Genomic DNA, 20,607 nt, shown 5'->3' on the forward strand with positions numbered 1-20,607 from the left:
GTAGGTATAAGCGCAATGCGTGTGCATTTCTTTTTCTCCTCACGGTAGCACTTTTATGGCATGCAAGGCTGGGTAATGTGGCACTTTTTGATGTCACGACAAGACCATTTTCCAGGAAGCATAAACACTACGTCTGTAATACAAGGAAGGATTTCCTGTATATATAGCAAAGGGGGGGGGAGAGATGGTGGAAGGGGGGATGGTTGGTTGCATACACGTATCGGATTGCTGTTGTTGGCTGGGTATGTATCCATCACAGCGAGTTTATGATGTTGAACCTTTTTTACATGACACCTCCTCGCTTAATGTACAGCGACGTGTGTCTTTCATTTAACAAAACAGCAGGGGAAATGGAGGATTCACCATGATTAAAGAGACCGGGCCATGGTCCGTGCTACTTTTTTTTGGCATGTGTGCACACAAAAGTGGTCAAATGGGGATGATGGGGGAATACACATAACAGGTATGGGCAAATCACCTGTTACGCTTGTATACACACATACACGGGCACTGTAGTACGCAAGTAGGGCACTAGCCGAGGCAACAATAGCAGCAGCATCAGCAGCAGCAGCAGACGCCGATCGTTCGTTTTTGGCGTGTGAGAGTATACTATTGAACCACACGGCTGACTTGGCATTTACCCACTACTATTTTCCGTGTAGTTTTTTTTATATGCACATGATTGATGTGTACAACAAAGTGGTAGGGCCAAGAGGTAGCAGTGTTCAAGAGGGTGTTGTGGGAAAGCAACGCTATGGAGATGGTGGTGATGATGGTGGGGGAGCGGAATTAATTGGTTTCAAGAAGGGGTGGAAGGGCATTAAGCAAGCTACTTGATGATGATGATGATGATGATCCCTTGATATGCTGTAATGGAACCATACCACAGCTATGTTATATAGAAAGTGATCAAGAAGTTGCTTGAATGTGTCAGAAAAGGAGCACCAATCAAGACACACACAACAAGGAGAGGAGGTTTGGACGATGAGCGCCTTTTTCCATCAGGTGTCTTGTTACATGCCTTTCCACGACAACAAAGCATGAACCTTGCATTCCTTTTCCCACTCTTTTTTTCTCTCTCTTTCTCTCCCTCTCTTTAACTTTTTCACTTTGACCTTCCCTCTTTTCTTCTTGATGAGCTCCAGCACACGATAATCATCACTCCCCCCCTCCATATACGTATATATATATACACAAACACAGCTATTTCATTGATATATCAAAGCAGTGACGCAACAAGTAGCATCATCAGCACTCGTTCATAAAAAGTAGATACAACACATGGAATCATCTTCTTCACAACGACAGCAGCAGCAGCCTACGCCGATAAAGCAGCAACCACCTTCCAAAGTCCGGAGTGTGCCTATTCCGCAACCTTTGCTTGTCAAACGCCGTTCCAGTCGAACCTCTCTTTCCTCATGTGACGAATGGGCTGATGCAACCGCTTCATGTCAGTCTCCCAATGTCTTGTCAATGACACCTGCACGTCCCAACCCACCTTCTTCTCACAATTCCTCACTTCAGCCTCCATTGACCACCAAATCGTCATCGCCCAGTCTAATTGCCAAGGCTGTATCCACAGCGAGTCGTAACAATAGTTTGAAAGGGTCCTCAAGCATGAAGCAGCAATCGAATGACTTGACAGTGGTGACACAACAGCTTGCCATGGATGACAAAGGAGCATTGGATGACGGCAGCAACAACAGCAACAGCAGCAGCAGCAGCACCAACAACGTTAGCGTGAGTGGTGGTACGAGATCTCCGCAACACAAGCAACAAGGCAACAAATATGCGAGTCCACCTGTGGGAAGTGCTGGACGTTACAGGCTAAAGACAAAGCATGCTAGTTTGATTGATGCTACTGCAGCTGGTATATCACCATCATCACCTTCAAGTTCACCTACGGGAACAACGAGTAGTTCACCCTCAACACCCCTCTCGGTTCCTGAACGAAGACTCAAGGATGTAACAACTTCAACAACAACAACAACGACATCAACATCCTCTTCACCACGACGATCAGGTTCACTTTCACGTTTAAAAGATGATCCATGGGATTGGCATCATCAACAAAAGATGATATGGCCTCACTCCTTCTCATCATCATCGGGTAGTAGTGGAGCAGGCGAACGTGCAAGAACAGCTTCTATATCTTCCATTGCCACTGAGGATGATTTCCCTTTTTATTATCAACCATTGCAATTACCAAGCACTGCTATCAAAGGTAAATTACCTATTTATTCTCTTTGATGATTGATCCATTCACACTCTTCTTTTTAGGCAAATCAGCAGCTGTTCGTCGTAATAAACAAGGTGCAGATACGACTCATGCACGATCCAATAGTGGCTCCACAGCCGATTCTGATACCAATGACAAGATTCCTGCTTATCGACTCTCTTTACATTCACTCATGCAACGTCAATTATCCAATAAGAGCAACAACAAAGCCAACGATGACGAACATGAATCAACAACCTATTTGGATGCTGACAAGGATGTCGTCGAGATGGATCTTGATGCGATTAATCACAACAACAACAACAACAATGAAGCGAGCAGCTATGATCCTTGCATTGCATATGACGGCGGAAATGGGATGGATGGAGCATTCGAGAATCTATCACCCTTGTATCCAGCGCTGGTATTGGCAGCCAACAGTTACAGTTGCTTTGGATCAGATTCGGTGCAACATGTTTTACGACGTGATTTGAATGATGACACTACTATGCTACGTAACATGGCTACGTTTGGAGAGAATGACATTGATCATCAGCGATTTGAAGGTAAAATACATATACACCAAGACGGATGTATCGCTCAACTAGCTGTTTTTATGTAGATGACATGTTCGCCAAACGATTGTACATTGCACGCATGACCAAGTTACAAAGATGGAAGCATACAGGCACCGGGGAAATGCCCAAACTCCCATCATCATCATTACCACCGCCACCAGTATCCTCGATCCCTATGACTTATTGTCGATCCGCTACTGCCACGTTGATCAATCCTCATCATCACCCTACAACTGATTGGACAATGCAACATCCCCTTGACTTGGATGAGATGCCATGGACCGATTGGACTACCTATCTTGTGCTGGATGATTATCAACCATGTACACGTGACCTGATATTGCATAAGCTATTACCTTGGTGGGGTAATGTGAATGCCAACGTCAAGCAGTATGCCGAACGACAACGTCAAGTGGCGTTTCATAACAACAACCATCGACGACATTGGCCTGGCAATGAAAAATCATCTACAGATTCAACATTACGACGAAGGAAACAACGTAGCTTATCGGTGGATGTCACTGATCTCGCACGACGACTCACATTATTAGGCGGCAATGGAGGAGGAGGAGGAGGAGGAGGACCACCACTACCTACAGCCAATAGCAATGTGACATCTCCAATGGTGATCCCCACTTCAAAAGAAGAACGTTCAGGATCACTTGTATCAACAACTTCAGTTTTATCCACATCGACGTGTGCTACAGTGGGATCACCTTTGCGACAATGTTTTCGTCCTCCTTCTTATTCAAATGATGATGGGGGTCATCCTAGCTTGAAACCTAATTCGGCATCTCCAGCAGCAGCAGACATGGCAATGGGTGGTAGCGGATTCAGCTATCAGACCGAGTATCTACGCACATCGGGTGATCTTTTTGGTGTTCCTGATCGTGCTTCAGAGGACAAGGCTGCAGTCAGAGCTCGTCAAAGTATCAAATCACGATTGCAATGTGCCAAATCCATGTGTGACAATATCCTACTCAACGTGATGCATGAATTGAATCTGTTTGTGGAAGAAGGATTGCGCTATGGTGATGCCGAACAAGCACTTCAAGATAATGACGATGAGGATGATGATGAGATTAAAGAGGATGATGAAGAAGAAACCATGGATACCTCCTCAGCAATGATGAGCGATACAATGCTATTACACGATATGCAGCAGCAGCAAGAGAACGATCAACATCATCATCATGCTATGAACACGGCTTCTGATCCTATCAATACACCAGCTCTTGCCATGATTGCAGAAGATAGCTATTCACCTACGCCCTTCATCTTGACATTGCAAGAGTTGGTGGGCCTGGCACAAAAGATTCTCAGCACGCCATTGGACGTATTCTTGAGTGAACCACAAAAATATACGGCATTGGTGCAGAGTATACAAAGCTTGGGCGTTGAATGGGAGCAACATCTTGAATGGCCTTGTCGAAAGTTGTACGTGCGTTTGTTGGTTGGTGTGGCAGCATTCAACCGAGCAATTGAATGGTGGGAAGCCGAGCGTCGATTTTGGTCTGCAGCATGGCCAAATAGTACTACGCCATCCGAGCAACAGGATCATGAACGTGCCATCAATAGCAAAGAGGATGATATGGATTTGTTTACCAGCAACAACAACAACAACAATTCAACCAATGTGCCTTCATCACGATGCTCATCAACTGCACCTGTGGATTTGGAAGAGGAGGGAGATATTAGAAATGATGGGGATTCCGAAGGCGAGGAGGATCAGCAATCATCAGAGAGCGAAATGAATCTCAAGCAGTTGCAAGAGGCTATTGATCGTGGACAAATGCATACTATCGTTATGGAAATTGGACTTGATGCCGATACGATCCAATACATCAGTCCAATATGGCACAATGTCACAGGGTAAGTTATACTTTATAATAAAAATGATGCACATTATGCTAACTATGAGTTAATCAGGATGGATATCGATCGAGTGATTGGGACCAAGATCTCACGCATGCTTGCAGAAGAAGACATGGATGTATTTGAAGCTGCAACTTCCGAATTACTTGACGATGATTCAAGGACGGTGGAGATCCAGTTTACAGTGATACGGCAGGATCAATCAGCAGCCAACGTTATCCTTGAAGGCAAAGGAATGCTTATGCATGACCACGTGACTGGAGAACCAAGCCATACTATGTGGGCGGTGAAACCAAGAGGATCATCATCATCCATGAATGACACCACAGCCGAACAACAATCAGCATCCACATCAGCGTTTTCGAGAGAAAGCATTATCTTCGGTGGTGGTGATGAACAACAGAATTCTTGTGCAACAATAAGCAATACTCGTAGCCGGTCGCATTCGGAGCCTGCTTCCGAGATGAAGGAGGAAGGCGAGGATTCAGCAATGGCCATGCGACGAGCTATTTCCCATGGTGGTGTACCTGTGTCAGAAAGCCTCCTTGCATCGCCATCGTGCCTTTTGGAATTACCCCCAGTGTTATGTCATATTTGCGAACGTTGGGTGGTGGTAGCCTTTTTTGAACAACATGCCGAATTATGTGTTGAGGTACATCGGACCGAAATGGATGTGATTATCTGCAATGACAATCTCAAGGAGGCAACCTATCACGTTCAGCAATTGCTTGAAGCGCTTGAATCACCTGATAATGGACCTACAGCGGCGGACATCAAAGAGGAGGAGAAGAACAATGAAAGCAGTGATTCCATCTTTGGTGATTGTTTACCTGTTGAGGAACAAGACCCACTTGAATTGCAAGAATCAGAACGTGCCGTGTACAAGAGTCTATTGGAGATCTTGGACGTTGCATTTGGTATCCCAACCCCGGGTACAGATGAATTTGATCAAGATCAAAAATGGCGTGACGCTATGATTGAAATCCTTTATTGGCGACCACCTCATGTGGATGATTCAGAATTGACTTCCTTGATACGAGATGTGGAGGCATTAACGAAGGCCAAGGTAGAAGCTGTCAATCGCATGCAGGATCGTTTGGATTATAACGAACGTGTACGTGCTGAATACCAAGGTCGAATGAATGAGCGTGAGGGGTGGACCGAATTTGTATCAGAGGAAGGCACAGCTATTACAAGTGGAGATAGCAACAACGCCACCAACACCACCGCAAAGCAACAACAAAATGAGGCGTCGGATAAACCTATCAAAGAAAAAGCTGTCAAAAAGTCTTTGATTGGTCGTTTCAAGCAGTGGAAATCAAAGAGCGTGAGTCGACTTACACGCAGGCAACAGCAGCGAAAACGAAAGGCCAAGACAAGACACACACCGCCATCTTCATCATCATCATCAGGCTATCGTCAGCAGCAGCAGCAGCAGCATAATCGACAACAAAATCAATTACAGACCCCTACACGCTTGGATGTGAACAACAACCCATCAAAGGTCAAATCAGAAGCTTTGGGGCGATCACCAACATCACCATTACCAGCACCCATTACACCACGGCCTAGTCTTCCAAGCATCACTGATTTTGATATCATCAAACCTATCAGCAAAGGTGCATTTGGATCGGTATTCTTGGCCAAGAAGAGAACAACGGGCGATTACTATGCGATCAAGTTTCTCAAAAAGTCTGATATGATCGCCAAGAATCAAGTGACCAATGTCAAATCGGAGCGAATGATCTTGATGACACAAACCGATAGTCCTTTTGTGACCAAGCTTTACTACACATTTCAATCCAAGGACTATCTATACCTTGTGCTCGAGTACTTGAATGGCGGGGATTGTTCAGCACTGATCAAAATGTTGGGTGGATTACCACACGAATGGGCGCGTAATTATCTTGCCGAGGTCACATTGGGATTGGCATACTTGCATAGCAACAACATTGTTCACAGGTAAGAGAAAAAAAAGTAAAGAGATTGAAGACAACGATATTAACATGGACAAATACAGAGATCTGAAACCAGACAATTTGTTGATTGATCAAAAGGGCCATATCAAGCTGACAGACTTTGGATTATCGCGCATTGGCTTTTTGGATCGACGTGTTCGGGATGAATTATCCAGCAGCAACAGCACCTTTGAACATCCCCAACCACATTCACCCGCTCCTTCACGATCAGGCACACCACCTCAATCACCAGCTGTATTGGATGATGGCACATTATCAGCCAACCTTTATCGCCCATCGTACTTTAATTTGCTCTTTGATCGTGAACGTCGACGTGGATCGATGGCTAGCAGTGCAACATCAGGCGATGGATCAAGTACACCTGTTACCGATTTCACGCCATCCCTTACACGATGCGACACTGGAAGTACACAGCCACAACAAAGACATCGATCCAGCACAGGCTATTCAAGTAACTTTGGTGGAATTGCAACACCTGGCATCATCACACCCGGCTATATGCATCCTGAACGCATGCGTAGACAAGAAGCATCCACAGTGGGTGCTGTTGGTACTCCTGATTATCTTGCCCCTGAAAGCATTCTTGGTACAAAGCAAGATGCAAGAGTGGATTGGGTAAGTTGGTTTTTTTGCATATCAGCTTTTTTTCTATGTCACTAACACGTATGAAAATATAGTGGGCGTTGGGAGTGATATGCTACGAATTCATATATGGATTTCCACCTTTTCATGCTGAAACAGCCGACAAGGTTTTCGAAAACATCCTCTCGCGACGTATCGAATGGCATGAAGATGTCATTGAATTGCCAGCTGAGACACGTGATTTCATCGAGCGATTATTGAGCGTTGATCCTGAAAAGCGGTTGGGTAGCAACGGAGCTGAAGAAGTCAAAGGCCATCCATTTTTCAAGGACATTGAATGGGACACGCTTTTATCACAATCACCATCATTTGTACCCAATCCTGTGAATGCGGAGGATACTGATTATTTTGATGCACGTGGTGCTGTGATGATTGATCCGGAGATGAAGGATATGGGTGGAAGAGAAGAGTTGACATGTGCTGCCAAGGAACAGGTGGAACGAGCCAAAGCGATCATCCAAGAACAGAATCCAGAGAAGCTGACATCCATTGGCGGCAACCATATTAATGCAAAAAGTGGTGGTCAATCTGTTGGGGAAGCTGATTTATCCATGTATCGCGATGATTTTGGGACATTCGTGTACAAGAACCTGCCCATGTTGGAGAAGGCCAATGAGAGTGCGATTAGGAAGATCAGGCAAGATAGCATTGCTGTTGGTGGTAATGGTGGTCGATCGTTGCCAGCCATTCTTTCTCGCAAAAAAGGACTTGGAAAAAGGGGATCAATTTTCGATTTGGATCTACAGCAACAGCAACCACAGCAACGGCAATCAATTTCATTCCCCAACACACCTCATAGTCTATCGCCATCAAGTTCTGCCAAAGTGACACCACGTAAATCAGTTGATCATCCACCGCCTCCTCCACCGCCTCCACCATCAACATCCTCTCTTCCAGCATCATCTCAACCACTTATGATTAAAAAGTCGTCATGGTTACCACATCGAGCAAGATCAGCTTCATCACCAGGCGGTGGTAAATCCAATGCTTCTTTACGAAAACAACAACATCAATCATTATCTGAAAGTTATCCCACTCCTCCACTTGAAGAACAACAACAACAATTCTCATCTCCAACCATGGTCGCATCTACCACCACTACCGATATGAGCGACCTGATATTCTCTATTGCAGATCCACCTCCAGCACCTCATCCACTGGAAAAGTCGATACCACTACCACCTTCATCTTCATCATCAACATCAGCCAACAACGCACCACGTAAAACACTGGATTGCTTGGTGGCCGATGACAATCCCATCAATTGCAAGATTCTCGAGACGATCCTGACCATGCTGGGTTGTCGTTGTGTGATTGTACGTAATGGAGCTCAAGCTATTCGATGTGCCATGGGTGACGATGTGCAATTTGATCTCATCTTTATGGATATTCGTATGCCAATCAGTAAGTGTAATTTGAGGCGGTATCATTATTTCTCTCTCTCGTTCTCTCTCTCACACTCTCTCTTCTTCTTTCTAGTCGATGGTGAAACAGCTTCACGAATGATCAAATCTACACAAAACATCAATCAGCAGACGCCCATTATTGCAGTGACAGCCTACGAGCGATCAGCACAACATGCAGGTTCTTTTGACGACATCCTCTTGAAGCCTTTGAATCAATCCATGGTATTACAACAACTTCGTCAATTTTATCCATCCACCCGTAGCCGAAAACCATCATCCGTTTTTTCATCATCCTCACTTGCAGCAATCAAAAGCAAAAGCCTAAAAGCTTAATGTTCATTCTCATCTTTACGACCATCAACCCACATTCACCACCACCTTTGCAAACTCGTTATTATTCATCATATACGCACACCAATTCATCTACATAATAGAAATCCACATCCCACTTTTCTCTCTCTCTCTCTCGCACACACACACACACACCCATCATCCTGTAAATGATCAGTCTTCTTGTTAATCAACTATTTCATTTATGCCGTCGTTGTAACGTGCAAATCAAATCAAATCGTGACTTTGGCAAGGGATGTTGTGTCTAGCTAAACATGTCTATAATCGTATCTCCTTTATCGATCCTTGAGTAGAACTTTGATTAAATGTCCATGTGCAAAGGAATCCTACATGTCGAGAGAGCCAACATCTATCAAGCGCAACACACCAAACACCTTGTCCTTGTCCTTGTCCTTGTGGATTGTTACCATAGCAACATGACAATGTCACAAACACAGCAGTACACACACAGACATATTGCATCCATAATCATCAACACAGGTGTACGTAACGCAGTTGAACTTGCCCTACACAACAAACAACAAATAATGCTGCAAGGGGAGATACAACATGGAAAACATTTATAGTCGCACACAACGATTGACAGGTGACACACACAACCAATAAGCAAAGTGAAGCGCACTAATGTGAAAAAGATGTCTGTATAGGCCTGTAACTCCCCCTGATTCTTGAAAGGAAAAGGGCACTTTAGCTTCTAAGAGCACAATTAAAACAAAAGGATACCGCATGTTGAATCATGCATACATAGATCAGGCAATTATTAATACCTCCTAATCCTTATGGATGGCTTTTATCATATATCACAAATTGAACGAAACACGATACGTAATAAAGTAAGATGCAAAAGGCTGTTTATTTCAACAAGGGACGGTAGTAGTAAAAGGGCTACCGTATATTAAGAAGAAAAGATTCTTTTTCTACTACATATAAATGTCGATGAATGCAAGAAAGGGCGCTTGAAAGTCGCAAAAGAAAAGGTAAAAAGTAGAAGCAAAGGGGATAAAGAAGAATGAAGTGGGAATAAAAAAATGAATCAAAAGATGTCGCGCCAATCAAGGAATGGATGAACCCATTTAATCATCTTGGACTTGAACGTTCTCGGATTCATGGGCCACATCAGACAAAGCGGAGAGGTTGTTGGCAGCATTAACAGCAACGGGACCGCTAGCACTAGAGCCATCATGGGCGTTGTTGATTTGAGTGCCAGTATCACGACGATCGTTTTGGACTTGGACATTCTTGCTACCCTTGCGAACGTTGCTCAAAGCAGAAAGATCATTGAGAGCATTGGCAGCAATGACACCATTGGCAGTGGAGCCTTGACCAGCGTTGTTGACTTGGGTGCCACGATCACGACGATCATGTTGGACTTGAAGGTTCTCGGATTCATGGGCCACATCAGCCAAAAGGGAGAGGTCGTTGGCAGCATTAACAGCAACGGGACCGCTAGCACTAGAGCCATCATGGGCATTGTTGACTTGGATGTCTTCATCATCATCATCACCGAAGGGGTAGTCGCGACGATCGTTTTGGACTTGAACATTCTTGCTACCCTTGCGGACGTTGCTCAAAGCAGAAAGATCATTGAGAGCATTGGCAGCAATGACACCATTGGCACTTGAGCCTTGGCCAGCGTTGTTGACTTGGGTGCCACGATCACGACGATCATATTGGACTTGGGTATTTCCGGTCTCATGATCCACCTGAGACAAAAGAGAAAGATCATTGAGAAGGTTGGCAGCAATGACGCCTGAAGCAGAAGAACCATCATGGGCATTGTTGACTTGAGTGTAGCGATCATCATCATCATCATCACCGAAGGGGAAATCACGACGATCGTTTTGGACTTGGACATTCTTGCTACCCTTGCGGACGTTGCTCAAAGCAGAAAGATCATTGAGAGCATTGGCAGCAATGACACCACTGGCACTTGAGCCTGTACCAGCGTTGTTGACTTGGGTACCAGTGTCACGACGATCATGTTGGACTTGAACATTCTTGCTGCCCTTTTGGACGTTGCTCAAAACAGAGGCATCGTTGAGGGCATTGATACCAATGACACCGTTAGCACTGGATCCTTGGCCAGCATTGTTGACTTGAGTGCCACGATCACGACGATCATGTTGGACTTGGACGTTCTTGTTTGTCTTGTGGACGTTGCTCAAAACAGAGGCATCATTGAGAGCATTGACACCAACGACACCGTTAGCACTGGAGCCATTGCCGCTGTTGTTGACTTGGGTACCACGATCACGACGATCATGTTGGACTTGGGTACTTCCGGTTTGATGCTTCACATTAGATAAAGCGGAGAGATTATTGAGAAGGTTGGCAGCAACGACACCTTTGGCAGAAGAACCATCTTGGGCGTTGTTGACTTGGGTACCGGTATCACGACGAGTGTTTTGGACCTGAGTATTGGCGAGCTCATGGTAGACTTGAGCCAAAACAGAGGCATCATTGAGAGCATTAGCAGCAATGACACCTTCAGCATGAGAACCATCTTGTGCGTTGTTGATTTGAGAACCGGTATCACGACGAGTGTTTTGGACCTGAGTGCTCTGGGCTCCCTTGCTAACATCGGACAAGAGAGAAAGATCGTTGAGAGCATTAACAGCAACCTAAATGAGTGATGCTATATTAGAATCGATAATATTCATACAAGGATGCGTGCAAAAACCGAAACTTACGGGGCCATTAGCGCTAGAGCCAGTGTGGGCATTGTTAACTTGGGTGTTATGATCGTCACCACCATGGGGGAAAACGTTGTCGTTAATGGTATGAGGACCACCAAGAGATGTGGTATCGGATCCAGGCATACCGCAAGGAGCAGCGTTAACAGATGAAGCGGCGTAGAGCGCGGCAATGGCGAATGAGATGGAGAACTTCATTTTTTTTTGTATATAGAAGAGATTAGATGGGTGATTAGAAGAGAAGATGTGGTGATGAGTGATCGTAATGGCTTCTCCTTTGGCCGTCCTTTTATATTCTTCATCGAGCTCGATGGATGCTGCAATGGCTCAATCAATCTCTCTCTCTCCGTAAGTCTTGCATGACAATCTCCTTTTTGCGTTTTTGCCTCCTTCGGATGATGCAGTGTGTGTATGTGCAGGAACACAATTTTTGCTCACTCACGTCAAGCATCACTCCTTTTCGGTTATGCTTCCGTATACTTTGCTGTGACCCACCTGCTATTTCGGGCCCATACCTTGTTTGAGACTGCTTCTCTATTCTCATTTGCCATCATACCTAACCCCCTTAAAGCATCCTCACTCCTATCCAATAAGTACCACACAATCAAAACAAGGCCGAATGTAGGCCATAAGATGACAATCTAATACTTTAATTGCTCCCTTTAGCAATAGAGTACTGAATGCGTACGATATTATTTGCTCATCTACATTGCTCCTATTTCTCAAGATAAAGCGCGGTCTTTTTGTTTCGCGTAATGTTTTGCTTTGTAGTTTGCACGCGGCATAATGTGTGTGCTACGTATGTTTGTACGAGTGCTACATGCTCGTTTTGGCTCCCGCCATCGTTGCCAATGGTACCATGATAGTGCATGTCGTATGCAAGTTGTGTGGTGAATGGGCTATCCTGTCATCAACATCAACAGCCCTCCCGTCTTTTTCGTGCGTTTCCATGATTTCCGCTTTGTTTTGAAAAAGCTATGCAAGGGGCACATACACCTGATGGCTAACGCTCCAGGGATAAGTTTTTTTTTCTTTTCTTCTAAAGATGCATTCACATAGTTGGCACTCTAAGCGATATTATGCTCCAACTACCAACCCCTTTCACCAAAACACTTAAGCACATTACCCCCGTGTCGCAGTAAGCGTTTGTTCACTTACAAGTCGATCTGCTCTGTTTTTTTTTCTTCCACCGCCATCATTCTCTCCTATCATGTCGTTTTTCTTTTGCCTGCACATTACACCATTTTTCCATGACTCGCGTCGTTTTGCATGTATAGCATGCATATACAAGCTTACCCCTCGTATTCTCCTTTTTGTTGTTCCCCTTTCACTTTCCCCCCTATTGATACGTCTACGAATTGAGATCTGGCCACGTACAGAAGCTTCCTCATAACCCCCTCGACGACGGGGAAAAGGGGGCAAAGCGAAAAAACCAAATGTACACAATGAGCGACTACACAACCACAACCACACTGTGTACGTATGTAGCAGCAGCCACAAGCACATTCCAACCCAAATTTTTCCTCTCAATCTCTCCAAACAATCGTAAGCGACCGAACAATGTGCAGCGTAAAGAAAAAATGTGAATGTGTGTATGTGTGTGTGATGTACGTGTCATGTAGGTATCCATCAATTTGACTTTATAGATCTCACGTGTCAAAAAATTATAGCTGTGATGATGATGATGATGATGAATGGGTAGAATTGTTCCGATCATTTGACCACCGAGGTTGGGTTGTGTAAACATTCTCAAGCTTGTGCTTGTGCGTATTGTTATTGCGCAATGCGGCGGTTATCGTTTTTCAGCTCAAGGCGATGGCGTATCTTGACAGCTGCAGTTGCCGTGACAACGTCGGGTATCTACTACAAGCAGCATTGCGGATTGAATCGACCGTCGCCAAGGGAACATGACAACCAACAAGTGGAAGAGAGCATGGTGGGCGACCAAGTAGCTCATTCACATACAAAGCACCCTTTGATATTTCAGTGGTCAAGTTTGCCAAAGTTTATTGAAAAACGTTATGATCCTCAGTGGCAAGGAGAAAACGGATGGTTATGGCGTGCTGGAAGTACTCTCGTTGTCGGTGGTGTTGGCATGGTTTCGAAGGTTGTCCTCAAGTATCTGGAATACACACGTGTCTATAATCTTGACAAGTTTATGGCGATTGTGGATCAGGAGCATCGTGATCGTGCGTTGATTACAGGTTAAGTTTTAAGGGTAGGATGGGTTTTTTTCATTGAGGTATACGTTATTGATAATGATGATGCTATAGTGTCAAATCACGAATCGGTGTGGGACGATCCTGTATTGTGGGGTGTACTACCTGTGGAGACCTTGTTTACTATTGACAAGATGCGTTGGGTTCTTGGTGCAGCTGACATTTGCTTTACAACACTGTAAGATCCCTCTTTTTTTCCTGCATTGTATTATCTTGGCAGCCACAGATCTAACATGGACGCACACATTCCCAATGTATAGGCCAAGGTCGATCTTTTTTTCACTTGGACAAGCTATTCCCACGATTCGAGGAAGCGGGATCTACCAACCTGCTGTTGATTATGCGATTCACAAGGCCAACCAAAATGGGTGGATCCACATTTTTCCCGAAGCCCGCGTGAACCAAAGTGATGCAATGATTCGTTTCAAATGGGGTGTTGGTCGAATCGTCATGGAATCGGAACGATGCCCGATTGTGATACCCGTATGGCATAATGGTAAGATATTTTCAATCTTTTTCTGTGTTAATTACGGGTGATGATGACTTTTTTGGGAGAAGCATGGTTAAAAGATGTGGGGGACGTGTGTGAGCAAGGGGGTAGAAATGGGATCTGGGAGCACGGGTGTCGATAGGAGTCAGGGGTTATACTTTGGAAAGGGCATATTGGTTTATGATGAACGCACACAATTTCGATGCAAGGGCAAAATGCAAAGGAAAAATGAGGAGATACATTACAATGGATAGATTGTGCGCGTCTTTCGATAAGGTAAGTATGGAGGATATGGTTTATCGAGCATGAAGGATGAGATGGTGTGTGTATATGGATGGTATGGATGGCTAGGGATTATTACCCCCCACATGAGAAAGAGAGGTGTTGGTTGATCTTGAGCTTTTTTCCTTTTCTCCGCTGTGCGCGTGTCATCTCTCCTTGCATCCCTTTCCAAAAGGAATGGCACAAGTGAGACCACTACATGGCCCACCGGTGAGATTTTTTCAGCCCGTAACATTGGCGTTTGGTGATCCTATCGATTTTCAAGAAACCTTGGATGCATGGCGTGCAGGCGAGCTTACTGAAACTGAAGCAAGAATCCGCATCACATCCACAATCTTCAACGCACTCGCCGAGCTAAAGAAAAAAACCGAGTCCATGATGCAAGATTTGACATCGGGTCACGAAAGGGATGATGCTGTCAAGCCATAAATTTTAGGAGGAGCACAGGGTGCGATGTATAGTTTCATGCTGTATATAGAGAGGAGATTTAAAATGATAACAAAGACAATAGACTAATACACGTGATACAGGGGAGTCAATTAGGCATCATTATTATGGGTCTTCGGTAAAGGACGTGAAAGAGGAGGGGGATGAAGTGGTGGTTGTTGAATGAGATGTGTTGGGATCTTGTATTAAGACCGATCGACGTGGTGACTGGGAGGCTATTAAGGAGGATGCAAATGGCTGTTCTTCATGCTGAGATGCTATAGTAGGTTGTGTATGTTGTTGCTGGTGTTGTTGTTGCCCAAAAGCCAAATGCTGATTATGATTGCGTCCCCTGTAATTTGGTCTCCTCCAGCAACTACCATAACCATAACACCCACCGAGAAGGATCATTAAGAGTCTTGAGAGGTGAATACCAAGGTAAACGGCAAACACAACAAAATGGAGGACCACTTGAGTATAGGCTACGTACTGCTTTTGGCGATCAGTGAGTGCAATTGATGCCAAGAACAAAACATTAAGAGCATCAACGATGGATCTGACAGCTGCTGTAAGCACAGCTAGAAAATTCGCTACACGATCGACATAAGGTGAAAGCGTGGCGTAAAGTGCGAGCATGGCAATGTCCATTATCAGCAATACGCCTGTTTGAGCCTCCCCACTCATTTGAAATAAGCCAATCATGCCACCTAATAGCAATCGATGTAGCTGTACAATAATAAAAAAGTAAAATGTGTCCCTTCGCAATGGCGTGTACAATTGACCATAACGTAACAAGAAGCTTGGATCGGATGATGTGCCATGGCGTTGTGTCACAAGGATTACAATGCGGCTGTAGACTCCGAACAATACACCAGCTAGCATGAATGACGATAACGCTGTCAGATACCATGGGCCAGGCACCATCAGTTGGTAAAACGAGAGTGCTGTCAATGGGAGGTATGCGATTGTCGTCAATTGAATGATCCAACCTAATAGTGGTAATCGATGTCAATACATCTTGGTATGTCTTTTTTGACATGTGGGTAAACATGCGACGCACTCCACAATTCTAAACCCTTTTACCAATACACACGCTACCAAGCTTTCTTCGATTTCCACTGAATCGGTAGGGATTTGATACGGCGAGGATCTCATAGCATATCCAAATTGTAAGGCATATCAATACAAGGACGACAAGGCATATGCCAAAGAATAAAATACTTGTAAGAAACAAAGCTCGAAGGTCGATCTCCATAACATTTGCAAGATGGGTCAAGTTGGTTGATGCTGCCACACCCACGTCTTTTGCATCGGGATCAAGAATGTGATGTAACCACGATGGCGAGAACAATAGCCAGCTCCATGCAAAGTTAGCAGTAAAGAGCGCATAAAATTGTGGATACGCAAGATTGAGTGTGCCAGCTGCGAAAACAAATTGGGCGTAGGCTATGGCATCGTCCATTGTGATTCCTGATGATTGGATCACCATCACGGCAACGAAGAAATCGTAGTAGCGGCTACCATCGCTGAATGATAATATCGCAAGCAGTGTGACAAATGCAGCAAGCGCAATTAGACTCAATGGCATATATAGGAACACCTTTTGCCATTCATGATTTATGTATCCCACCGGTGCTACTTCCACGCAAACCACTGGGGTCGATCCTTCCATCATTAACTCGTATCGTGCACCAATGTCTAGTAATGGAAACGATATTTGCATTGTCGAGAAATTCTTTCGAGGATGTGAGTTGCACGTAAATCGAATACGTGTATAAAAGAGGCTACCTTTTCAAGTTGAATCAAGCCATGTTGAATACAGTTTTCACAGCTGAATTGATTATGGTATACTGTAGGCCAAAATCCAACATCCAGTGCAAATGTCTCCATGGCATAGGCTATTGTTACATGCATGCGTATCATGATGCACAAATGCAGCATTCATCCATTCCAACATTAATCCAATGGCCTTGTATATAGACGCAATATCTACATCTTCTTCCCATTTGTATGTACCTACTTTCAACGGGTGGATAAGTGATGCCGGGCACATAGCCCTCAATGAGTAATTGGTAAGTTTGGGCATGTCGATCGTATTGGCGGGAGATTTGTGTGACGTTGATCAAGGCGTCTGCCACGCAGTTTGTGAATTGTGTCGATCCATATGACGAGCCGTCCAAGAGCCTGCTAGTTGGCAACAACGACATGGATGATAAAACAAAGGAAAAAAGACATTGAGCGACTCATCATGCAAAAATCATTAATGTGCAAGTGATGGAGAGAGAGAAAAAGCGTGGGGTTCTTTAATGCTTCATGACGTAAAGAGTATCGAAAAGTGAACTAGAGAATGATAACAAGGCATAATAGCTTCCTATTGTTGTTGTTGATGATGTTGCTTTTCTTGCAAGAATGGGCATTCGTTTGCCTGCTTGCCGGTCATGACGGGATTATCATCCTTGTCAAACTGCATTTCAGCGCCACCAGCTACACTTTGATGAAGCTTGTTGGCCATTTCTGCAAGCTCTACTTTTTGAGTTGAAGGTGGAGCCTATTTGGGTATGGATACACATGTTAGCTATCATCGGCGACAATAACAGCAGCCATCTACTTGCATGTTGAAGCTGGTCAACGGCTTGTTCAAGAATAGCTTTAGGATTGTGTTGGTCCATGATCAAAGAGTGGGGGCGAAAAAGAAAAGAGAAACAAAGATCCCAATCATTGCTGATTGCTATCGCAAATAAAAATCGCGCTTTTTTTCTCTCTATGAGCGACTTAGTACGTGTGTGCGTGTGTGCACATTATGGGTGAAATGGGTGCGATTCGGCATAAATAAGAGCGTCTTTCCAGCATCATCGTCTCAGGTGCTTATCCATTTTTGGGTTCATACCCACAGATTCTAGATACTGGTACCACCAATGGCTCAAAAACCCATGCTCTTTATTATTACATAGCATCGTTTTGCATGACACGTTCTACCCAATACCCTTGAGACTCGGAGAGATTATTATCATTTCTTGTCGGATATTTCACCCTTGAAGAGTAAGCGAAAACAACAAAGCCATTGAGCTAAACCTTATGGAACTAGAATGAGCTTGGCTTAGCAACATCATCACAACAAAAATAGGGGGAATGTTTCAAAGCATGAGAGAGAGAGAGATCAATAATGAATTATGCCGCCGACATAACACACCACACACGTGTCCACCAAGGGCACTGCCAACCCCTTAGAAATCCCCGAATCCTTAGATGATGGGTATCACACCCGAGTCTGCTTTGCAAGATGATAGCACAAGAATACACATAGCTCATCAACATTGATAAAGATCCATTCACTTTGAACTTCTTGAGGGATTTTTATTCTTGGGAAGGAAAACAACGGCGATCGAGTGATGAATGGTGGCAATGGGGAGTGGGCAGATTGGGCACTACACGATTAGGGAATTGGCGTCTTTCCAAGATAAGATCATGTATGATGGGTCGAAAGCAGTTGTAAGCAGGGGAAAGGAGGGCGGCTGAAGAAAGAGGGGGGGCTTTCTTTGTATGTATGCGGCGGGGATGTATCATAAACCCTTCACTACATCATTATTGTTGCCACCCAATCTACCTTCAAAAGATAATCGTACGGGATAGAAATCATGTAAGGGGTGTTGTTGGGAAAAAAGGGATGATCTGACAGCAGCGAGAAAACGAACGACGTAAGGTAGATCCTGAAAGCTGCAGTGTGATTATGCACCAGTCTCCCCATGTCTCTTTTTTACCATCACAGCTACTATTATTACCCTGCTCCTAAATGCATACGTTTCGTTGTCAAACCTGTTCTCGACTCGATTTGTTTGTTTTCTTTTCCCCTTCTCTTTTACGATACTGCTTTGTTTTTTATACGGGTGACCATCATCATCTGCATTGCATGTACCCCGTGATGATGATTTTGCCATCATTGACTGCTTGAAGCCCGGGGTACACGCTTGTCAAGCTTGAAGCCATCGATCAATACATATCACTTTCACAAAAATATGGGAGATGATGTGAGAAAGAAGACCCTTAGGTCGTTTGTAAACAAGATAGCACATGTGCATCCCTTTTTGCACCCCTCCAGCAGGAGGCTTTTGACCGCCTTATTTTTCCATGTATGCTGTTGTTGGCTAAGTTCGCTGATCCATGTCCCGGGCAAACCGACGCTGTAGATGTACATACGATAGTTAGGAATAAAGACGCCTATACGGCTCTTTGGCATGTGAAGACTTGAAGGCACTAAGCAATGTATATGACATCTCCTTGTTTCAATGGATCAATCCATCCTTTATATACAATAGTTACCATATCGCGTACGACAATTAATATCTCTTCTATAATCCTGGTCACATTTTGACCCCTCGAATTAAGTTGCAGAATGGTGAATGTTGTACCTACCGAGGAAGAGTATGTGCAACTCTCCCAATTCCACTGCTTTATCCTTAATAGATGAGGACCCATGACAGCCAATTTAGAGAAAGTAGGCTTATACTATATGTTGGTCTCCATGAAACTATATCACAAAGTGTTCCTACTCGAAAATTGTGCGTGCCTTAAACAAGGTACCGTTGAAAAAAGAATCAAGATGCATAGCTTATCATTATGGTAGTGGATCAGGCATATAATAAAGAAGGGAGAGTAGCATAATCCAATTTTCGTATCATGGACAATAATTTCTCATTCAAGGAAAGAGCCTTTGCTTGAGGAAAACAGGCAATGTGAATCAACTTGAAGCTTGCTTGGTATCAGCGTTCTTTCATGCCGAGAACAATTACTCTGGATGCTATGTACGTCGTTGTATGTACCACTCTATGACGCCTCCAATGTACAATAGGTGCATAGTACAGTAACCGATTTTTATTTTATGTACATGATGGGGCCACTTCTCATAATATAGATGACTATGACACCTTGGGTAAATTACAATTTCCATATGTTACGAGTGATATCCAAAGATCCCAAAGAAGCAAATGAGGCATAGGAACTGCCTACTGAATATATTTTGACGTGTGTAAGAAAAGGTGGAAGATGTCACCACGGCACACTACATCTGCTTTATTGTGTGTAAGGTGAGGTGTTATGATTATGACTAATTATGGTGATTGTAAGAAAGTGATGGCGTGCTCAAGGTTCCTAAAGCACAAAGAAAGGTCTTCCCTTGGCCTCATTATTCAGATACCTAATGACAGAGGTGAGCTCATTGTGTCGATTTGTACCAAGATCACGTGATGATCCCTACTTACAGCCATCCCGTTGTTCTGGAATATGACATGCATGCAAGACCATGGTAACTTGATACATTCTTCATCTCGTTATCCTCAAAGCATCATCCTCAAGCAATGTGTCACCGTGACTTGGAGCACCAGAAGAGCAAAGTATCAAAGTGTGAGTGAGTGTGTGTGTGTGTGTGCGTGCGTCGGTGAATAAGGAAAGGAC

General features: G+C 44.2%; 5 protein-coding genes across 5 annotated transcripts; 2 read left to right on the top strand and 3 right to left on the bottom strand.

The window, feature by feature from the left end:
- Positions 1–1,281: 1,281 nt before the first annotated feature.
- On the top strand, positions 1,282–9,031 carry O0I10_007042 (uncharacterized protein; the record flags this gene model as incomplete). Its single annotated transcript, XM_058487062.1, has 7 exons — positions 1,282–2,224; positions 2,281–2,784; positions 2,841–4,668; positions 4,726–6,633; positions 6,692–7,265; positions 7,328–8,696; positions 8,772–9,031. 7 exons carry the CDS (start codon positions 1,282–1,284, stop codon positions 9,029–9,031), a joined length of 7,386 nt encoding a protein of 2,461 aa, XP_058342139.1.
- Positions 9,032–10,122: 1,091 nt separating this feature from the next.
- O0I10_007043 (uncharacterized protein) lies at positions 10,123–11,940 on the bottom strand (the record flags this gene model as incomplete). The annotated part of the gene is made up of 2 exons (XM_058487063.1): positions 10,123–11,670; positions 11,740–11,940. The coding sequence occupies 2 exons, from the start codon at positions 11,938–11,940 to the stop codon at positions 10,123–10,125; spliced, it is 1,749 nt and encodes a 582-aa protein (XP_058342140.1).
- Positions 11,941–13,525: 1,585 nt separating this feature from the next.
- Positions 13,526–15,162, top strand: O0I10_007044 (uncharacterized protein; the record flags this gene model as incomplete). Its single annotated transcript, XM_058487064.1, has 4 exons — positions 13,526–13,946; positions 14,016–14,139; positions 14,222–14,457; positions 14,909–15,162. 4 exons carry the CDS (start codon positions 13,526–13,528, stop codon positions 15,160–15,162), a joined length of 1,035 nt encoding a protein of 344 aa, XP_058342141.1.
- Positions 15,163–15,285: 123 nt separating this feature from the next.
- On the bottom strand, positions 15,286–16,882 carry O0I10_007045 (uncharacterized protein; the record flags this gene model as incomplete). The annotated part of the gene is made up of 2 exons (XM_058487065.1): positions 15,286–16,148; positions 16,243–16,882. 2 exons carry the CDS (start codon positions 16,880–16,882, stop codon positions 15,286–15,288), a joined length of 1,503 nt encoding a protein of 500 aa, XP_058342142.1.
- A 648-nt stretch (positions 16,883–17,530) lies between these two features.
- Positions 17,531–17,828, bottom strand: O0I10_007046 (uncharacterized protein; the record flags this gene model as incomplete). The annotated part of the gene is made up of 2 exons (XM_058487066.1): positions 17,531–17,707; positions 17,772–17,828. The coding sequence occupies 2 exons, from the start codon at positions 17,826–17,828 to the stop codon at positions 17,531–17,533; spliced, it is 234 nt and encodes a 77-aa protein (XP_058342143.1).
- Positions 17,829–20,607: the final 2,779 nt, after the last annotated feature.

This window comes from Lichtheimia ornata (assembly GCF_029851405.1).
Source record: "Lichtheimia ornata isolate CBS 291.66 chromosome Unknown scaffold00033, whole genome shotgun sequence".
Taxonomy (NCBI): domain Eukaryota; kingdom Fungi; phylum Mucoromycota; class Mucoromycetes; order Mucorales; family Lichtheimiaceae; genus Lichtheimia; species Lichtheimia ornata.